Source organism: Lontra canadensis, unplaced genomic scaffold (assembly GCF_010015895.1).
Source record: "Lontra canadensis isolate GAN:19392208 unplaced genomic scaffold, GSC_riverotter_1.0 scaffold3, whole genome shotgun sequence".
Lineage (NCBI taxonomy): Eukaryota > Metazoa > Chordata > Mammalia > Carnivora > Mustelidae > Lontra > Lontra canadensis.
This window is the reverse complement of record NW_022630997.1, coordinates 24,043,748-24,066,650: the sequence shown is the minus strand read 5'-3', so window position 1 is coordinate 24,066,650 and position 22,903 is coordinate 24,043,748. Positions and strand designations below refer to the sequence as shown.

At 38.5% G+C, this 22,903-nt stretch overlaps 1 protein-coding gene across 5 annotated transcripts in view; it reads right to left on the bottom strand.

Moving 5' to 3' along the window:
• Positions 1–22,903, bottom strand: part of IDE (insulin degrading enzyme) — a 116,429-nt gene that overhangs the window by 36,445 nt on the left and 57,081 nt on the right. For all 5 annotated transcript variants that reach the window (XM_032836381.1, XM_032836371.1, XM_032836389.1 and 2 more), the window contains 6 exons: positions 18,612–18,724; positions 17,718–17,880; positions 11,636–11,728; positions 11,118–11,209; positions 9,434–9,514; positions 7,559–7,662 (listed from right to left, as the gene is read on the bottom strand). In XM_032836381.1, the coding sequence (XP_032692272.1) occupies positions 7,559–7,662; positions 9,434–9,514; positions 11,118–11,209; positions 11,636–11,728; positions 17,718–17,880; positions 18,612–18,724 (646 nt within the window). The remainder of the gene's footprint in view (positions 1–7,558; positions 7,663–9,433; positions 9,515–11,117; positions 11,210–11,635; positions 11,729–17,717; positions 17,881–18,611; positions 18,725–22,903) is intronic.

The window sequence follows — 22,903 nt, the reverse complement described above, 5'->3', positions numbered from 1 at the left end:
AAACTGCATGCAGGAATCTTGTAGGTAATGCTACTGACTAAAATTTTAAAAGAAGAGTAGCTGGGGAAAAAATGGAACCAAGTCAGTTGAAAAATAGTCTTTAAAAAAGCAAAACAAAGTACTCCTTCCCAGGAACAGCTGAGGCCCGGGGTTAACAAAAATGGTAAGAGTAAAAAAAAACCAACCCACCCTTATTGGCTCATCCAGAGATCCAAAGAAACAAAAACATACTTTTATTATTATTTGCTAAGTTTGTGCTCCGTGGTTTTTTTCCTGCCAGAGACTACCATCAACTACATTTAGTACATGTACATTGGCCTTTATACCTCTAGAGGTAAAGAAAACAAGACCAAGAAACACTTATGTTCTGGTTTATTAAAACCTTTCATTGAGGGCAAGACAGAAACAGCCCAGAAAAAAAGTCAGAAGGAAAAAATGTTCAGGGAGAGAGGGTAGAGATAAGATGATGTCAAAAGATATGTGAACAGAAGATTACGAGAAGCATAGCAAAAGCAGCTCTGTACCACAGCAGAACTCCTGTTCCCTGCAGTATCATCAGGGATATTTCTGCCTCTGCTGCCTTGTAATTATCAAAGTGGGAATCACTGCCATCCTCTCAGCAGACTCAGTGCCAGCCTGGGACCAATCTTATTTGAATCTTGTGGATAAAGAAGCTCTAGGCCAATAGCTTTGATGGCTTGCCATGAGGTCAGTCCTGTCACTGATCCCCCTTCTCCCTTACATCCCAATTCAAGTAACAAGGCCTATGTCTTCTCCCACTCGTTCTTACCCATCCTCTCAGAGGTTTGGTTCTAGCCTCTGAATGTCCGTCTCGCAGCTGAAAGCCCACTACTTGCAATGAAAACTCCCCTTTACTGAATACCCATCCATTTTCAATGTGTTCCTACTCCTCATTGGACCTTCGCAACTCCAATGCCTGACCATCAGAACCACTGTCTATTTCTTATTTATTCTAGACAAAATACTCTACCTGGCTAGCTGGACTTAGTCCTACTGCCTGGTGTAGGGTAGATAAAAGCAATCTGACTAACCTCTCTGTGAGTATGGCTGACTAATCCCCCAGCTGATGGTATTCCTGAACTGGCCTAGCTGCCTCTGACCACTACCAGTTCGAAAAACATGCTGAGGAGCACCTGGGTGGCTAAGTGGGTTAAAGCCTCTGCCTTCGGCTCAGGTCATGATCCCAGGGTCCTGGGATTGAGCCCCACATCGGGCTCTCTGCTCAGCAGGGAGCCTGCTTCTCCCTCTCTCTCTCTTCCTGCCTCTTTGCCTACTTGGGATCTCTGTCAAATAAATAAATAATCTTTTAAAAATTAAAAAAAAAAAACCGTGCTGAATAAGAATATTTTCCATACAAACACAGGGAGGAATCATTAAGGCTTAATGGATGGAAGAGTTCTGTTACTGTGTCCAGAAGAAATGTTCCATGTTGGCATTTTGAGAATTCCTTTTGAGGGGTATACATAGGGTGCATATAGAACTCACATGGCCACATGAAGGACATGTAATGTTTGTTAAGGACTTTCTTTCAATACATGGGAGAACCTGCTAAGACTCAGCCCAAGAAAGTGCTTCTACTCCTGCTGACTTCCTAAAAAAATGAGTGGGCTAAGTCTCAAGGAGAACTCTGAAAATTGTGTTAGGAAGTAAAATAACTTGGTAGACAGGTGGTATTACCATCTTCTCTTCCACGAGGTGCCTGATTTTGGACAAGTTTGTTACACTGGTGGCTTTGGTCTCCCTGAATGACAGCCCACGCATCAGAACAATGTACAAGAGATTGATGACAACTCATAAACATTCATGAAACATTCATTTGGGAGTGGACACAGCCCCTGCAACAAGAGCACTTTCAACTCTGTCCTGAGAAAGTGAAAAAGCTCGGGAGAACTGCCAGAGGCTTTGGAGGATGACTTCCCACACAAAATGCAACAGACACTGGCGGCTGCGCAGTAATGCTCAGGTTACGAAGGGGAAAATAAGGGGGGACTGCCCAGGTACAATCCTAAGGGATTTAGACAGCTGTATGCCAAAGTAAAGTGGATGGGTAACATTTGAGATGTTATTCTAAGCAAGTAAGTACGAAATAGATGAACACAGTTCCCTCAAACAAGGCAAACATCAAATACTGGTCTAACAAAGAGGGATACATTTGCAAAACAAGAATTAGTGTACCACTGAAGAATTCAGAACTGAAACATACAGTGAAAGACAATTCAAAAATAAATTACAGGGCACAGACCTGTACCCCTGGGGCTAATAATACATTATATGTTTGTATAAATGTATAAATGTATAAATGTATAAATGTATGTATGTATGTATGTATAAATAAATAAATAAATAAATGAATGAATGAATGAATAAATAAATAATAGGGGTGCCTGGGTGGCTCAGTGGGTTAAGCCTCTGCCTTCAGCTCAGGTCAGGATCTCAGGGTCCTGGGATGGAGCCCCGCATCGGGCTCTCTGCTCAGCAGGGAGCCTGCTTCCCCCTTCCCCTATGTCTGCTTCTCTGCCTACTTGTGACCTCTCTCTCTCTGTCAAGTAAATAAATAAAAAATCTTAAATAAATAAGTAAATAAAGGTAAGCAAGAGGAATAACAAAAGAGACACAGCATATACACATCAAACTTACACCAAAATCTACAAACCAGAGTATGAAAGTGTAAGAGACTTAAGTTAGGAGAAAAAGAAGAGAAAGCACAGTAATCTAAGTATGCCATGGAGAGCTGCAAAATATTTAACTGCAGACAGCTGAGAGAAACTAGCACAGAGACTGCTGCATCCTTAGACTATCTGCTGGAAATCTAATTATGCTTAAAAATAGTCTTGACGAGTTTTTTAAGTGTGTGTATGTGACAAGGCTATTCTTTTTTTTTTTTTTTTTTTAAGATTTTACTTATTTATTTGACAGGGAGAGAGAGGGATCACAAGTGGGCAGAGAGGCAGGCGGGGGGGTGGCGGGGGAAGCAGGCCCCCTGTTGAGCAGAGAGCCCAACACGGGGCTTAATCCCAGGACCCCGAGATCATAACCTGAGCGGAAGGCAGAGGCTTAAACGACTGAGCCACCCAGGCTATTCTTTAATTCTATCCACAAAGAATTGGCTGCTGATATGGTACTATACGGTCCTTAGAAAGGGGAGAGAAAAGAACTTTTCTTTTCATACTGAAACTTATAGCAGTGAACTTACAGTGAAACTTACAGCAGTGGGCTAGAATGAATGCCCACTACCAACTTCAAGTCAGCCATTTAGAAATGTTCAGAGGAAATGAACAGCTGTTATGGCTGGACAACACTCTTTCAGAAACAATAAGCATCCTGACTATAGACAATCAGGAATATGGCTCCCCAGACATGAATTCTCATGAGACTTTGGCAAATAATTCCTGAGAGAGCAAAGAAAGACATCCAAGAATGAGAAGAGGCTTCACAGGTAACTGTGATGAATTCAAACAGAATTAGTACAGAGAGTACAGATCTGGCCATCAGAAACTTGGATTCTGGTCAATACTCTGACTCATTTTCTTTGAGATCTTGCCAAAATCACAGTTAAGATCTAAATTAGGCAAGCCTCTGAGCTTCGGTTTCATTACTTTTTAAATAAGGATTCTAAGTAGATGAATTCTATCCTTCCACCCGAAGAACTCTACCATATCATGATATCAAATCCTATTTCCAAAAAACATGCCTCAAAGAAGAAAAAAAGTACAAAAAAAAATTTATTGATGAGACCCGAAGCCTTAAAGAATTTTAATAGGAAGGCTACAGTGCTGAAGAAATAGAGGTTCATGAAACATGATTAAAAAAACACTTCTTGTGTGTAAACCTTGCGAATCACAGACCTGTACCCCTGGGGAAAAAGATATATGTTTATAAAAAATTTTAAAAAAATTAAAAAAAAAACAAACACTTCTTAAAGGGGTTTCTTAAAGAAAGAAGGAATCAAGAAAGGTTAGGTTAAAGGCTTAGGGAAGTCAACCACCTTTTTTTGAGCCCTTGGTAACTTGAATCTGAAAAAAACACAGTTCTTACCTGGAAGGACCTCATAATCCAATAGGACATAAGACCTAAAGCAAAATGTGATACACTGGTCTTAGGCTGGCAGATGACAGGACTAATACCATCTTATTTATATTGTTTTTAGAAAACACATGGGCCGGGGTGCCTGCATGGCTCAGTCCATTAAGCAATTGCCTTCAGCTCAGGTCGTGATCCCAGGTACTGGGACTGAGGCCCACGTTGGGCTCTCTGCTCAGAGAGAAGCCTGCTTCACCCTCTCTCTCTGCCCCTCCTGCTGCTTGTGCACACTCTGTCCCTCAAATAAATAAATAAAATCTTTTAGAAAAAAGAAAAAACATGGGTCTTTAAACTGCAAAGGTGGACCAAACAACAGAAAAAAAGGTGGTCAAAACCCAGGCCAGGATTAATGAGTGAGCCAGCCAAGTAATTCAAATGAATTCACATCTCCAGTGCAGATCATTTACATTCTCTGATACTTAGGCAACTAACAAATCCCAAAAGGATCACTGCCCACCACCTTTTAGAAATACCAGAGGTGAGGCACCTGGGTGACTCAGTCATTAAGCGTCTGCCTTTGGCTCGGGTCACGATCCCAGGGTCCTAGGATCAAGCCCTGCATCGGGCTCCCTGCTCAGCAAGGAGCCTGCTTCTCCCTCTCCCACTCCCCTGCTTGTGTTCCCTCTCTTGCTATGTCTTTCTCTGCCAAATAAATAAAATCTTAAAAAAAAAAAAAAAGAAAGAAAGAAAGAAAAGAAATACCAGAGGATGAAAGAAGAGGCAGAAGATGGAGATGGACAAATGTTCTAATTTTCAGAAAGGGAAAGGAGTGGAGCCTAAAAAAGCATAAGCCACAGGCACTGACCTCTCATAAAATTCTAGTTAACTATCAGACTACCAAACATTTAAACAAGAACACAGTATCCTAGGACCTGCATGGATTCAGCAAGAACTCCTAAGCAAAGATTTACTTATGATTTAAGCAGGGCATGTGGCCAAGACTCTACAGCCATATTTGTAGATTTAATTTGGCAAAACAGAAATCCTGTCACATAGTACAACACCTTTGAATCTAATAGACATTATGTTAAGTGAAACAAAGATATATTGTATGAGTTCACTGATATTACATAATAAGTAGTCAAATTCATGAAAACAAAACAGAATGGTGGTTACCAGGAGATGGTAGGAGGGAGAAAAGAGGACTTGTTGTTTAATGGGCACAGTTTCAGTTTTACAAGGTGAAAAAGTTCTGGAGATCTGCTTCACAATATGAATATATTTAACAATATGAACATAATACTGAATTGTAAACCTAGAAATGGTTAAAACTGTAAATTTCATGTGTTTTACCACCACCACAACAAAAATCCTCTGAGCATGTATGTGTGGGCCTATTTCTGGACTCTGTTCTATGCTAATGATTTCTTTTTGATCCTCAGGCCAATGCACAATGTCTTAATTAACATAGCTTTATAGTTAGCCTTTAAATCCAGTAGCTTGAGTCCTCCAACTTTTGTTTTTATGTTCAAGGGTGTTAGGGCTGGGCACATGGGTGTCTCAGTTGGTTCAGCATCTGACTTTTGGTTTCAGCTCAAGTCATTATCTCAGGATCCTGGGTTCAAGTCCCCCGTCCGGCTCCAGGCTCAGCATGGGGTCTGCTTGAGATTCTCCCTCTCTCTCCTGATGCCCTTCCCCCTGCCCCACACCTGCTCTCACTCTAAAATAAATAAATAAATCTTAAAAAAAAAAAAAGGTATATGGATAATCCAGGTCCTTTGTATGCCCATAGGTATTTTGGAATCAATTTACCAATTACTGAAAGGAAAAAAGGCTACTAGGTTTTTGATTGTGATTACACAGAGCCCCTGAATCAGCCTGGAGAAAATTTAATAGCAAGTCTCCTAACAAGGTCTTTAACTTCTTTCAGCACTGTTTTGTAGTTTTGTATGATAAAGTCTTGCTTATCTTTGATTAAATTCATTCCTAGTTATTTTACATTTTTGTTGCTATTGTAAATATTTTTTCTTTCAAGTCTGAAATAATTACAAATTCACAGAAGTTACAAAAATAATACAGGGAGGTTCCATGTACTCTTCACCCAGTTCCCTCAATGGTTACATCTTACATTAATTATAGTAAAATACCCAAACTAGGAAAATTGTATTTGATAGAATGTGTACATAGAATGAGTTCTATGTCATTTTATCATATTTATCACATTACATAACTACCAATAATATTTCTTTTAATTTTCCCATCGTTTGTTGCCAGTACATGTCTGGAAAAATGCAAACAATGGTAACTAGGAAAAAGACACTGATGGAACAGTTCGGTCAGAAGGATTTTTCTTCTTCAAAATCTTCAGCCAGATTGTTGATTTTATTCATAAAATGACTGTTCCAAAAAACATATTTACTCAATCTCCATGTTCCCAGGAGAATTTTGGAAATACGTGCTTGACAGAGGAGAAAAAATAAAAATGCAAAATATGTGCCCCTTAAATATATTTCTGGTATTATTTCACTTTGGAAAACATGGATGAAATTCAATTTTGAGGCAGAAATATCATGGGATAGTTCATAAGCTCTGTAGGGCTGAACCTCCTCTAATAAGAACATATTTGTTACTGTGAGAGCTCCTCCAACTTTTGATCTCCTGGTTAATCACTGGTCAGTGAGAAGGCTTTTGAGACTGTATTCCTTAATTCCACTTAAGAAAAAAGAGGGTGTCCTCACTTGTTTATGAAGCCAGATATGTACAGTGATTTGAATTGGGATGAAGTCAGGTTAAGATGATCTATTACTACATTTTATTCATGATAATGAAATTATGATTATTTTTTTTTAATATTTATTTATTTGAGAGAGAGAGAATGAGTGGGAGAAAGAGAAAGAGAGAGAGATGGGGGAGAATCCTCAACAGACTCCCTTCTGAGCATGAAGCCTGATATGGGCTCAATCCCGGGACCCTGAGGTCATGACCTGAGCCAAAATCAGGAGTCAGAAGCCCAACCGACTGAGCTATCAGGCACCCCTTACTTCATTTTTTTTAAAAAAAGTCTTCATGGTTTTAGGGCACCTGGGTGGCTCAGTGGGTTAAGCCTCTGCCTTCAGCTCAGGTCATGATCTCAGGGTCCTGGGACGGAGCCCCGCATCCGGCTCTCTGCTCACCAGAGAGCCTGCTTCCCCACCCACCCCCTGCTTGCCTACTTGTGACCTGTCAAATAAATAAATAAAATCTTTAAAATAAATAAAAAGTCTTCATGTTTTAGAGGTCCTTCCTCAAAATAATCTAGAGTGGAGGGAAAATGAGTGAGGAGCAGTGGTTAAAGATAACAAAGGCTGGTCATGTTTTGATTTGCTGATGTTTGGTATTGCTTCACTATACTATTCTTTCTACTTTAATCATGCTCCATAACAAGTTTAAAAGCGTTTTACTCACAATTCCAAATTTTCAGCTTCTAGCCATTATTGGAAATATAGTATGTAGCAGTAAAATCTATAGAGTGACTCACCGGACATTTTCTGGTCTGAGTTTGTCGAGAACCATCTCTATTAAGTCAGGTCTAAATTCTTCCAGTAAATATTCAGCTGTGAGCACTTCTTCTAGGGGATAATACTTATTAAAAGGAAAATAAATAGATAAATGAAATGTGCAAGGCTACTACAGAGTCTAACTTATTAAAAGCAAACAAATCTCTAACACATTAAACCCATTATTTTACATCCCCCCATCCTCCTTCAACTAAATTTTACTCAGCTGGAAAAATTTCCTTTTTCTTTCTTACCACACTTGAAGCAGTTTCCTATTGCAGGATGATTTTGCAGTTAATCCCCAAATACATTTACATTATTGAGAGCAAAATCACAATTTTTTCAGGGAAAAGTGTACTATTTCTGGCTAAAAACGGAATCCTTGTTAATGAAGAAAATTTGATAGTGAAATGCTGACACCTGTAGGATTCTTACTATAAAGTACATACATTTTTATAAACAGAATTTCCTCTCAAATTTCTATGAATGAAATTAGAAAAGCATTTAGAAAGGTGCTGGGGGAGGAGTGGCTTATATTTTTGGCTAGTGAAGAAAAATAATGCCGAAGGTTTTTTTATTAGTAAGAGCAACTTCCAATATACTGAGACAGATTGAGTCACTTGTTCAACAAATATTTAACAAACATCTACTCTGTGCCAGGCAAGACAGATGATGTCCCTGCTCCCTAATGAGCTTATATTCCTTTTTTTTTATTGTGGTATACAATACATTTGGGGATTAAGACTCAAGGCTGAACTAAAATACAGAACAATGAACATGTAAGTTAGGAGAGGGAGTGACCAGAGTTTTAAGGTTTTGGTTTTTTTTATTCCAGTTTGGTTAACATAGAGTGTTATATTAGTTTCAGATGTACAGTGATTCAACAATTCTATATTATTGCTCAGTGTTCATCAAGGTAAGTGCACTCTTAAGCCCCTTCACTTACTGGACCCAAGGAGCTTATATTCTAATTAGGAGGGAGGCAGACAATAAACAAATTGCGTTGTTATAGTGATAGGTGCTATGAAATAAAAAGGGGCAGGGCATGACTGAGAGGTCAGGGAACGTCTCTGTGAGGAAGACACACTTAAAGTGGAAACCCAAATAAGAACCAAGCCATGCAAAGACAAGAGAGAGGAGTTCTAGGTAGAGAAAACAGCTAATGTAAAAGGTTCCACGAGGGAGAATAAACTTAACACTTGAAGATTAGGCAGGCAGGCAGCCAGTACAGCTGGAGGGGAAAGAGAACAGGGAGATGGGTTGGGGAGTCATATAGAACATGGTTAGAGAGTCAGGCAGATCACTTTGTAATCCAACATGCCATTTTGGATTTTATTCCAATAGGAAACTACTGAAGGATTACACAGAGAAGAAAAACAATCTGATTTTGGTTTTCAAAATATTACTGAGGCTAGAAAAATAAACTATAGTGTGAAACAAGAGGGAGAACAGAGATCCCAGGTAAGAGATTATAATGGTAGTCAAGGCAAGAAATGATGGTAGCTCAGACTAGGGTAGTAGCAACAGAAATGGAGACCAGTAGATGATCTATATAGCTTTCACACAATCAGCAACTGATACATTGTAGAATTGAAAAATATTTCAAATATTTAAAATATTTAAATCCAAGAAACAAAATGCCTCTGTAATGAAAAATATTATAGATGATAATTTTTAGGGTGATGAAAATTAAGATTTTAAGCATGGTTTGACATCAAAGTTTGCCAGGTTGCTACAACATCTTAAGTTTTATACTACAGTTTCTATTTTTATCATTCATGTAGTACTGAAGGTAATATATGCAGGATCACAAAAATACTCCATATACTAATGTATACATAAAATAACAAACTTACATGCAATATTCCTGCAATCTTAGAGGTATAGCCCCGTGGCCTCTCTTTATCTTTAAACCTAAATGCAACAGCATTCAAGTCCTAAAATGGAAAATTAATCCAATTACACGTAAGTCAACTACTACTTAGAAATACTTAAAAAAAAAGTTCTTTTTTTAGTGTCTAGCTTGCACTACAGACTTTCTACTCCATATTTAACTTTATCAGGAAAAATCAGCTATGCTTGATTTAGAAATGTACAGAACACAAATGAAAATAACCAAAACAGAATATGATTGTGTAGCCTAAAATATTGAAACTATTAGTCAAAGAATTTAGGAAAATTGTGCAAGAACTTTGCAAGATCAACAGTTACACAGATGATCATTTTGTTGATCCATTCAGAGAATTGCACCCAGATTAGAAGCTCCTACCCTAAGTTCTACAAGCAGAGTATCCCTTTAAACTTTAACCTAAGTAAAAAGAATTTCTTTTGGGCACCTGGGTGGCTTAGTTGGTTAAGCGGCTGCCTTTGGCTCAGGTTATGATCCCAGGGTCCTGGGATCGAGTCCCACATATAGGCTCCCTGCTCAGCGGGGATCCTGCTTCTCCCTCTGCCTGCTGCTCCCCCACTTGTGCTATCTCTCACTCACTCTCTCTCTCAAATAAAGAAAATCTTGAAAAAAAAACACACACAAAAAACAGGACTTCTCTCTTTTTATTTATTTATTTTTTTAATTTGACAGAGAGAGAGAGAGAGAGATCACAAGTAAGTAGAGAGGCAGGCAGAGGGAGAAGGAGAAGCAGGCTCCTCACCAAGCAGAGAGCCTAATGCGGGACTCGATCCCAGGACCTTGAGATCATGACCTGAGTCGAAGGCAGAGGCTTAACCCACCGAGCCACCTAGGCGCCTGGCTTTCTCTCATCTTAAAAATACATTTCAGAATCTCAATAAGCCTTAAATATAAAGCACAAATTTCTAAAAAATATTTTAAAGAAGGCTTTAAAATTCTGACAGGGACACCTGGGTGGCGCGGGTGGTTGAGTGTCCAACTCCTGGTCTTGGCTCAGGTCATATCTCAGGGTTGTGGGATCGAGCCCTATGTCTGCTTAAACACTGCCCTTCCACTGTCCCTCTCCCCTGTGCGCACTCTCTCTCAAATAAATTGAACTTTAAAAATAAAGTAATAACAGTAAAATTCTGAAAGAGAACATCTGTTTTATCAAAAAATAGTAAGAGATAGCCAGGCTTTTCCAAACATACAACAATAAAAGCACTTTTAAGAACATAATCATATAAAAAACAATTCACAATTTCTTTGAAAGTTCACTGTAGATTTTTGTCAGCAGATCTGAAAATGACAGAGGCTCATGAAGCTTTTGGCAAACACCAAGGTACGCCCTGATAGATACAAGCTCAAGAAACTGCTGGCTTTGTTCTGAGGAACAGAAAAGCAATTCCTTTTTCCCTCCGAAAAAAAGTTACTTGATGCCTTAGCCCTAATTGTGCCCCAGGTAGCCAATCAGAGTAGTACAACTAAGCTTTAACTAAAGCTATTACGCATTGCAAGATTTTAGAGTTTAAATAACAACAAAAAACCCAAAAACTTTAAAAGTTTCATTGGGCCTTAAATTTAAATTAATTCACATATATATGTTTCCTGAAAAAACTCCCTTAAGAAAAATTTTGGTGAAACAAAATTACCTTGCACTCTTGGAAAACCCATTCTTGAGGTCCTTCTGCACGTAACTTCTGAATGTACTGAAACATGTGCAAAATTATATCTTCAACGTGTACTGGAAGAAAGGGGCACACTTAAACACCATTCAGTCCTTGTATCCTTCAAAGCAGTGAGCTCACTCCTAAGGTAAAGTCAGGTAGGTAGAAATGGAGTCCTCACCTCCCTGACACTGGTTTTAGGGTTCCACACACTTGGCCCTCCAGGCTCTAGGACATGGGACAGAAGGGACTTTGGGGAAGTTAATGAGCCAGCGAAAGGCCAAGGACACATTTCATAAATGTAACACAATGACAGGTTGTTAAGGAGGAAAAAATCATCCATGAAATGAAGGCCAAGCTGCACATGAAAAATACAATGGACGAATTGTATGAATTAAAGGCTTTATGGCTTTACATAAAACAGATCCACAGCATTAAGAAATTTTTAAGAATTTATCATAAGAAGTCAATTTTCATTAAAAAACAAACAGGTCAATACTTACATAATCCTTCCTCAGTCAGGTCCACATTAATGATGAAAAACATAAAACCTCGGGCTCCTTCCTTCTGTCCACCAACAAGAGTATTTACCCAGCCTGTAAAATTCAAAGGAAATCAAAACAGGCTTGTCTGTGTAGCTTCCTTAAGATAAAGAATTTTTTTTTTAATTTATACTATATGTTCTCAAGATATTGCAATGGGCCATTTGCACAAAAGAGCAGAAAAAATTGGTTCAGAAAAACTATTTCAGACACTGTGGAAGACTGAAGGGATTTTTTCGGGTTGGGAGGTTTCCTCAGGACTCTTCAAGTCATGAAAGAAGAGCCTGAGCTGAGAGGGGCGTTGGAAATCACCTACTAACTAGATCCTTATACAACCTCTGGTCTGATGGGTAAGAGCAGGCAAATAAATAATGTGTACTGTTATTCCACAGAGATGAGAAAGAATACCAACGTGAGCTTTTACTTTTGAACCTGTTATTTAAAACATGTAGCACAATCTCTTGAAAAATCTAAACCTCGCTGCACAATACTGAAGAGTAAAACAAATTATGGCGGTAGGGGGAGAACCCAGAGCAAAAGATCAAAAGCACACTAACAACCACCAACTCACTCTTCCATAAACCCAAAACTGTCTCATCCAAATATGTTCCTTCACACAAAAAAATCTAGGAGAAAATGAGAGCCAGAGTAAAAGGATGTGTGGTACTACCCTCAGAAGCTGGTACCCAAAGACTTACCTTTTTTTTTTTTTAATTTAAATTTTATTTTTTATAAACATATATTTTTATCCCCAGGGGTACAGGTCTGTGAATAGCCAGGTTTACACACTTCACAGCACTCACCATAGCACATACCCTCCCCAATGTCCATAACCCTACTCCCCTCTCCCAACCCCCTCCCCCATCAACCCTCAGTTTGTTTTGTGAGATTAAGAGTCACTTATGGTTTGTCTCCCTCCCAATCCCATCTTCTTTCATTTACTCTTCTCCTACCCCCTTAACCCGCCATGTTGCATCTCCTCTCCCTCATATCAGGGAGATCATATGATAGTTGTCTTTCTCCGATTGACTTATTTCGCTAAGCATGATACCCTCTAGTTCCATCCACGTCGTCGCAAATGGCAAGATTTCATTTCTTTTGATGGCTGCATAGTATTCCATTTTGTACATATACCACATCTTCTTTATCCATTCGTCTATTGATGGACATCTAAGTTCTTTCCATAGTTTGACTATTGTAGACATTACTGCTATAAACATTCGGGTGCACGTGCCCCTTCGGATCACTACGTTTGTATCTTTAGGGTAAATACCCAGCAGTGCACTTGCTGGGTCATAGGGTAGTTCTATTTTCAACATTTTGAGGAACCTCCATGCTGTTTTCCAGAGTGGTTGCACCAGCTTGCATTCCCACCAACAGTGTAGGAGGGTTCCCCTTCCTCCGCATCCTCACCAGCATCTGTCATTTCCTGACTTGTTAATTTTAGCCATTCTGACTGGTATGAGGTGGTATCTCATTGTGGTTTTGATTTGTATTTCCCTGATGCCGAGTGATATGGAGCACTTTTTCATGTGTCTGTTGGCCATCTGGATGTCTTCTTTGCAGAAATGTCTGTTCATGTCTTCTGCCCATTTCTTGATTGGATTATTTGTTCTTTGGGTGTTGAGTTTGCTAAGTTCTTTATAGATTTTGGACACTAGCCCTTTATCTGATATGTCGTTTGCAAATATCTTCTCCCATTCTTTCAGCTGTCTTTTGGTTTTGTTAACTGTTTCCTTTGCTGTGCAAAAGCTTTTGATCTTGATAAAATCCCAATAGTTCATTTTTGCCCTTGCTTCCCTTGCCTTTGGCGATGTTCCTAGGAAGATGTTGCTGCGGCTGAGGTCGAAGAGGTTGCTGCCTGTGTTCTCCTCAAGGATTTTGATGGATTCCTTTCTCACATTGAGGTCCTTCATCCATTTTGAGTCTATTTTCGTGTGTGGTGTAAGGAAATGATCCAATTTCATTTTTCTGCATGTGGCTGTCCAATTTTCCCAACACCATTTATTGAAGAGGCTGTCTTTTTTCCATTGGACATTCTTTCCTGCTTTGTCGAAGATTAGTTGACCATAGAGTTCAGGGTCTATTTCTGGGCTCTCTATTCTGTTCCATTGATCGATGTGTCTGTTTTTGTGCCAGTACCATGCTGACTTGATGATGACAGCTTTGTAATAGAGCTTGAAGTCCGGAATTGTGATGCCACCAACTTTGGCTTTCTTTTTCAATATTCCTTTGGCTATTCAAGGTCTTTTCTGGTTCCCTATAAATTTTAGGATTATTTGTTCCATTTCTTTGAAAAAAATGGATGGTACTTTGATAGGAATTGCATTAAATGTATAGATTGCTTTAGGTAGCATAGACATTTTCACAATATTTATTCTTCGAATCCAGAAGCATGGAACATTTTTCCATTTCTTTGTGTCTTCCTCAATTTCTTTCATGAGTACTTTATAGTTTTCTGTGTATAGATTCTTAGTCTCTTTGGTTAGGTTTATTCCTAGGTATCTTATAGTTTTGGGTGCAATTGTAAATGGGATTGACTCCCTAATTTCTCTTTCTTTTGTCTTGTTGTTGGTGTAGAGAAATGCAACTGATTTCTGTGCATTGATTTTATATCCTGACACTTTACTAAATTCCTGTACAAGTTCTAGCAGTTTTGGAGTGGAGTCTTTTGGGTTTTCCACATATAGCATCATATCATCTGCGAAGAGTGATAGTTTGACGACTTCTTTGCCGATTTGGATGCCTTTAATTTCCTTTTGTTGTCTGATTGCTGAGGTTAGGACTTCTAGTACTATGTTGAATAGCAGTGGTGATAACGGACATCCCTGCCGTGTTCCTGACCTTAGCGGAAAAGCTTTCAGATTTTCTCCATTGAGAATGATATTTGCGGTGGGTTTTTCATAGATGACTTTGATAATATTGAGGTATGTGCCCTCTATCCCTACACTTTGAAGAGTTTTGATCAGGAAGGGATGCTGTACTTTGTCAAATGCTTTTTCAGCATCTATGGAGAGTATCATATGGTTCTTGTTCTTTCTTTTATTAATGTGTTGTATCACACTGATTGATTTGCAGATGTTGAACCAACCCTGCAGCCCTGGAATAAATCCCACTTGGTCGTGGTGAATAATCCTTTTAATGTACTGTTGAATCCTACTGGCTAGTATTTTGGTGAGAATTTTTGCATCTGTGTTCATCAAGGATATTGGTCTGTAGTTCTCTTTTTTGATGGGATCCTTGTCTGGTTTTGGGATCAAGGTGATGCTGGCCTCATAAAATGAGTTTGGAAGTTTTCCTTCCATTTCTATTTTTTGGAACAGTTTCAGGAGGATAGGAATTAGTTCTTCTTTAAATGTTTGGTAGAATTCCCCTGGGAAGCCGTCTGGCCCTGGGCTTTTGTTTGTTTGGAGATTTTGGATGACTGTTTCAATCTCCTTACTGGTTATGGGTCTGTTCAGGCTTTCTATTTCTTCCTGGTTCAGATGTGGCAGTTTATATGTCTCTAGGAATGCATCCATCTCTTCCAGATTGTCAAATTTGTTGGCGTAGAGTTGCTCATAGTATGTTCTTATAATTGTCTGTATTTCTTTGGTGTTAGTTGTGATCTCTCCTCTTTCATTCATGATTCTATTTATTTGGGTCCTTTCTCTTTTCTTTTTGATAAGTCTGGCCAGGGGTTTATCAATCTTATTAATTCTTTCAAAGAACCAGCTCCTAGTTTCATTGATTTGTTCTATTGTTTTTTTGGTTTCTATTTCATTGATTTCTGCTCTGATCTTTATGATTTCTCTTCTGCTGCTGGGTTTAGGGTTTCTTTCTTGTTCTTTCTCCAGCTCCTTTAGGTGTAGGGTTAGGTTGTGTACCTGAGACCTTTCTTGTTTCTTGAGAAAGGCTTGTACCGCTATATATTTTCCTCTCAGGACTGCCTTTGTTGTGTCCCACAGATTTTGAACCGTTGTGTTTTCATATCATTTGTTTCCATGACTTTTTTCAATTCTTCTTTAATTTCCTGGTTGACCCATTCATTCTTTAGAAGGATGCTGTTTAGTCTCCATTTATTTGGGTTCTTTCCAAATTTCCTCTCGTGATTGAGTTCTACCTTCAGAACATTGTGGTCTGAAAATATGCAGGGAATGATCCCAATCTTTTGATACCGGTTGAGACCTGATTTAGAACCAAGGATGTGATCTATTCTGGAGTATGTTCCATGTGCACTAGAGAAGAATGTGTATTCTGTTGCTTTGGGATGAAATGTTCTGAATATATCTGTGATGTCCATCTGGTCCAGTGTGTCATTTAAGGCCTTTATTTCCTTGTTGATCTTTTGCTTGGATGATCTGTCCATTTCAGTGAGGGGAGTGTTAAAGTCCCCTACTATTATTGTATTATTGTTGTGTTTCTTTGATTTTGTTATTAATTGGTTTATATAGTTGGCTGCTCCCATGTTAGGGGCATAGATATTTAAAATTGTTAGATCTTCTTGTTGGACAGACCCTTTGAGTATGATATAGTGTCCTTCCTCATCTCTTACTATAGTCTTTGGCTTAAAATCTAATTGATCTGATATAAGGATTGCCACTCCTGCTTTCTTCTGATGTTCATTAGCATGGTAAATTCTTTTCCACCCCCTCACTTTAAATCTGGAGGTGTCTTCGGGTTTAAAATGAGTTTCTTGTAGGCAACATATAGATGGGTTTTGTTTTTTTATCCATTCTGATACCCTGTGTCTTTTGATTAGGGCATTTAGCCCGTTAACATTCAGGGTAACTATTGAGAGATATGAATTTAATGCCATTGTATTGCCTGTAAGGTGACTGTTATTGTATATTATCTCTGTTCCTTTCTGATCTACTACTTTTAGGGTCTCTCTTTGCTTAGAGGACCCCTTTCAATATTTCCTGTAGAGCTGGTTTGGTGTTTGCAAATTCTTTCAGTTTTTGTTTGTCCTGGAAGCTTTTAATCTCTCCTTCTATTTTCAATGATAGCCTAGCTGGATATAGTATTCTTGGCTGCATGTTTTTCTCGTTTAGTGCTCTGAATATATCATGCCAGCTCTTTCTGGCCTGCCAGGTCTCTGTGGATAAATCTGCTGCCAATCTAATATTTTTATCATTGTATGTTACAGACTTCTTTTCCCAGGCTGCTTTCAGGATTTTCTGTCACTAAGACTTGTAAATTTTACTATTAGGTGACAGGGTGTGGACCCATTCTTATTGATTTTGAGGTGGGGGTTCTCTGAACCTCCTGGATTTTGATGCTTGTTCCCTTTGCCATATTGGGGAAATTCTCTCCAATAATTCTCTCCAATATACTCTCTGCTCCCCTCTCTCTTTCTTCTTCTTCTGGAATCCCAATTACTCTAATGTTGTTTCGTCTTATGGTGTCACTTATCTCTCGAATTCTGCCCTCGTGGTCCAGTAGCTGTTTGTCCCTCTTTTGCTCAGCTTCTTTATTCTCTGTCATTTGGTCTTCTATATCGCTAATTCTTTCTTCTGCCTCATTTATCCTAGCAGTGAGAGCCTCCATTTTTTATTGCATCTCATTAATAGCTTTTTTTATTTCAACTTGGTTAGATTTTAATTCTTTTATTTCTCCAGAAAGGGCTTTTATATCTCCCGAGAGGGTTTCTCTAATATCTTCCATGCCTTTTTCGAGCCCGGCTAGAACCTTGAGAATCGTCATTCTGAACTCTAGATCTGACATATTACCAATGTCTGTATTGATTAGGTCCCTAGCCTTTGGTACTGCCTCTTGTTCTTTTTTTTTGTGGTGAATTTTCCCGCCTTGTCATTTTGTCCAGATAAGAGTATATGAAGGAGCAATAAAATACTAAAAGGGTGGCAACAACCCCAGGAAAATATGCTTTCAGAAAGTGGTTGATTTTCTGTTTCTAGAATTGCTGTTCTTCTTCTCTTCGATCTCCCGTTGGATTTGTAGGTGTTTGCAATCTTTAGATAAGCTATCTAGCTGATCTCCCGCTACCTGAAATAGTCTCAGTCTGCTACTTCTCCACCATCTTGACTCCTCCTCCAAGACTTACCTTTTGATTTAAGTTCTGATAACAGACTTCCAGGACCTTCATGACCAATGAGATGACCAAGATAATGGCCAGGATTTGATTTGTAGTATTTCTGAAGGTCAGGTATGGGAAATGTCACGTAAAGATTCCTAATGTCCTTAATGGGTACTATTTTGTAAAGTTGCTGGAAAAAAAAATCAAGGAAGATTAGCTATATCAACTCCTACTGAATAAAATATTTATGAACTATGAAGAATACAGATTTTCATGGAAAAATCCCAAATTCAAGAGAATCAATTGCCCCAGAGAAAACTGTACTGACCACAAACAGTAATTGCCTTGGGCTCTTCCTAAATGGACTTTCATTACAGTTGGTGTACAGCCCATGTCTGGTCCCCTTGGCCGTGTGGCTCAATATGCTTGCCTTCTGGCACTGGAGAAGAGCTTCTACAGTTTAGCAAGGCTCTAACTACCAAAACTACTTTTAGTATGCAAAGATCAGATATATATCAATATCTCTTTGGTGATACATATCCCTAATAAATGTGAAACTGATTTAACTATCCAAACAAATATTAAAAACTGTATAAACACGGGGGCCTGGGTGGTTCAGTCAGTTGGGTGTCTGCCTTCAACTCGGGTCATGGTCTCTGGGTCCTGGGATCGAACCCCACATTGGTCTTTCTGCTCAGTGGGGAGTCTGCTTCTCTCTCTCTCTCCCTGTCTGCCTCTCCCCACCACTCATTTTCTCTCTCTCTCAAAATAGATTAATTAAATCCTTAAAAAAAAAAAAAGGATTGAAAAAAACCTGTATAAATAAAACTTCCAAAATTTTTCATCTACTCTTTGGTAAACTGGCATATATTATGACCCTGAATTAAAAAAGGAAAAAATAACAGAAATACATGCACTTACTTTAAGATGTTCTTCCTGGAAAGGGTGTTCAGGAAATTCTGGCAGTGGGACATTTTTGTTCTCAACTTCAGAAAATAACTTTACCACCAGATCAGTTAGGTCGTCTAAAGATTCTGTAAGAAAATAATGAAAACAGAACTTAAACTACTTGTAACATGACAGGCAGTACTTAAAACCTTAGGATCTTTTATACATATATAAAATCACTATATTGTATACCTTAAACTTATCCAATGTTACATGTCAATCAAATCTCAGTAAAGCTAAACAAAACCTTAGGATCTCCTGAAAAACCTCCAGACTATTATAAAGAAAACCTATGATTTTTTTAAAGCTGCATCTGATGAAATTGAAGCACTCTGCTCAATCCCGTCAGGGCCTGTGCAACTTCTAAAGCCAAGCCATACCGGTAACTATACCTCACACATGTCTAGCTCTTTACGGTTTAAAAACTGTTTTACAAATGTTGTCTTGCAATAAATTTAAAACGTGTATTAAAACAGTAAAAGAAGAGTTGGCTGCATTTGGAAAACTAATTGATCTACAACTGCCAACAGGCACATACGAAACCATCAGCTGGTGGATGATAACATATACTTTATAAACAGACACAGTCTAAGCCCATTGTTAAAAGTCAAATATTAGAACTTGTGAGTGATTCTGTGGGAAAAGAGTACAAAATAGTGAAGAGTCCTGGGTGGGGAGATGAGACGACTTGGATCCTAACCCTGGCTTCACCAACCATATCAACTGACTACCTGGACAACCCTGGTTAACCACTTCAGGCTCTGTAAAATGAGAACACTGGGGGAGATGATCACACGTCTCTTCCAAGGTCTAACATTATATGGTTCTGTATCATAATGTGCCAAACTCATTCAAAGGCTTGTGATTACTGTTAGAATGAAATGGCCACTTGAAGTTATTCTATGTTATCACCTACCTATATTCTTTTATAAAGAGTTATACTTGAAAAGTTTATAAAGATGTATGATATGTTCACTGCAGCATTTTTTTATAACAAAAACTAGAGATGACCTAAATATCTATGAGTATGTGAATATTATTAAATGTCTATACACTAGAATTTTATGCAGTCATTAATAAGGGAGAGATCTCTATGTGCTGATACAAAAATATCTTAAAGCTCTATGAAGTGAAAATGGCAGGCAATCTCAATTTTTTTAACAGGCATACTTACGTGTGAGTATATTAACAAAATCCCACTTTTCGAAGTATAACAAAAAATGACTTAAGGTGAGTTTTTGTTTTTGTTTTTTTTTAGAATTTTTTTTTTAAGGTTCTTTTTAAAAATTTACTTATTTGAGAGACAGAGAGAGAGAGCATGAGAGGGGAGGTCAGAGGGAGAAGCAGACTCCCTATGGAGCTGGGAGCCCGATATGGGACTCGATCCCAGGACTCCGGGATCATGACCTGAGCCTAAGGCAGTTGCTTAACCAACTGAGCCACCCAGGCGCCCCTAAGGTGAGATTTTTGAGGAGAGGGCACTATTATCACAGGATGGGAGAAAAGAGAAAAACTTGATTTCTAGTTTGTATCTTTCCACGTGGAGTAAATTTTTTTCTGTGTATACATATTTCCATCATTCAAAAAATTAAAAAGTGGAAAAAGGACTGTTTTTTTGTTGTTGCTATTGTTTTTCTTTTTAAGTAATCTCTATGTCCAACATGGGGCTTGAACTCATGGAACCTGAGATCAAGAGTGACATGCTCTGACTGAGCCGGCGAGGTGCCCAAAATCACTCACCCTGATTCTGTCTCCTCAAGAATAGGGTATTTATATATGGTATAAACATTCAAATTACCTGTTACTGTCAGGAAGCATTTGGATCAAGTAAGAAATTTCCCTCAGTATTCTGTAACCCATTTTGAACTTTTTAAGAGAGCACTTAATCACTACTTGAGATCTGCCTTTATATAGTATGAAATTCTCCTTTAGGCCTATGAATATGAGCATTTGTACTTCACGTATTAAACGTACATATTTTTACTTCTATTTTTTCTGACATGTACACAGGACCTCAAAATGTCCAGAACCCAATACAAGGCGGACCAGTAGCTGCTCGTTATATGACAAGGAAGCTCAGGAATGGAGTAAGTGTATCTGGAGCAAGAGACGGCAGGCGTATCTTTATGCACAGATGGAACATGTGACTTGAAACAAGGTGGGCAGTCCACAAAGCTTTACCAGCCTGAGGGGCTGGCAAGAGCGAGGCTCTTTAGAGCAAGGTTCTCCCAGGTGAGCCTTTCGAGTATTTCTACCCTGAAAGCATTAAGTTCACAGTGTAGTTTTTTAAAGGTAAAGCAGCTCTATGATACTGCAGTCTGTCTTTTCCCCTCTGCAGTGCGCTACAGGACATCACGGAAGCAAGTCCCTTTCATCGTGACATCATGAGGATTTGGCAATCCCAGGGTCTGTACTTGACAGTTACCTATTTGCCAAGTTTCCAGGTAATTAGTGCTGTCACGACTAGAGGGATGGTCCCGTGGGAGAACAGAGAAAAACCTTTTTGTCCCTTTGTGACAGAGATCCTTCCACATGCTTACTCTTTCTCTCCCCCTCATCCTAGAAGAAGGAGCAGATTTTCTATTAAACCTGAGACTTCCTGTTTCCTCCTCACACCTCTTGTGCTGCAAGGACACCTCTCCCAGGCCCTCATCAAGTCCACTGAACTGAGCACAGGTCAGTCCTACTAGGAGAGTGGTGTGTATCCAATCAGGAAACTGAAACATCTGTTTCTTTTAGACACTTGCTCTGTCACTTCCAATAAACAGGGAACAAGGAAGGCAGGCCTCCTGGATGATTCATCTGTTGTCATTATCACTTGCCCAGTAAGTGCTTACTGAAATCAAGTGTTTTTTATTTCAACACAACACAGATAAAAATATTCCCAGGACTAGGCTCTAAATACCCAGGGTTACTTAACACTCTAGAACTAGCTACTGTTAGCAAGCACACAGAGTTACAAAGACTCCTTTTATTTTATTGCCTTCACTCCTTGGACCCATTTTATATCCTGGTTCCTATTACCAACTTAAAATATATATAGTTGTTTATTTTCTACTTACAAATGTAACATTTGCCAAAAGTAGAAAACGAACAACAAATGCAAAAAGAAGGAAACAAAAGTTGTTCATAATCTCAGGATTACGGGATGCTAAAAGCAGCTACCGTTTATGGAGCGTTTGCTCTGTGCCAGGCACCATGCTAAACACTTCCGCGTTACCTTGATTAAACCTAATAACAGCTTGTGAGGTAGCACACCTCCATTTAAAAAATGTAAAAACTAGAGTTCAGAGATCTGAAAAGTCTGTTAGCTCAAGGCCGCACAGCTAAGTAGGTGGTATATCTGGAATTCAAACTCAAGTTGTAAGAGTCTAGAGCATGATTCCCAACTACTATATCATATTAAATTTCTAGTATATGTTTATTTTGTCTTATGTCTATATTATATATGTCTATAATAAGTTTTTATAAATCCCCAAAGAGACCACATAGCACATTGTTTTTATAGAGTGCTTTTGCTTTCTATTGGACATATTAAGAATATTTTCCATGTTATTGAAACACTGTCATAAAATTATTTATTCACTCAATATATATTTACCATGTGCCTATGATGTGTCAAGCACTAACTCAGGCACTGCGGACAAAGCAGTGAACAGAATAGCTTCTGTTCTCAAGCACATTACTTTCTAGTATGGTGGACAATGATAAATAAATATTTAATATTTCAGGTAGTAATAAATGTTGTAAAGAAAAATAAAGCAGGAAGGAGAACAGAAAGTGGGAGAAGACATGCAGTTTTCTATAAGATGTCATATTACATAGCTATAACATCATTATTTAACCTATCTTCCATTAGTTGAACAATCAGATCATTTCTAACTTTTCACTAATATTATACTGACAGAAACATCCTAGTACATCCACTTTTTGAACAACTCTGGTTATTTCCTTAGACTGCATTTCTAGAAGTAAAAAACTTTTTAAGGGTGATACACCTTGTTAATCTGTTCTCCAGAAAGTCTAGAACAACTGCATAAATTGTATACACCATCACCAACACAAAAAGGGCACTCCTCCTCCATAATGAGTATTACTTAAAACAAAAACAAAATTATGGTAATTTAACAGGAGGAAACAGTACATTGTCTTATTTAATTTGCATTTAAAAAGTCAAACCTTTATGTGGAAGTACCCAAGTATCCACGAATAAATGAATGAATAAAGATGTGATATATAGAGAGAGAGACAGAGAGAGAATGGAT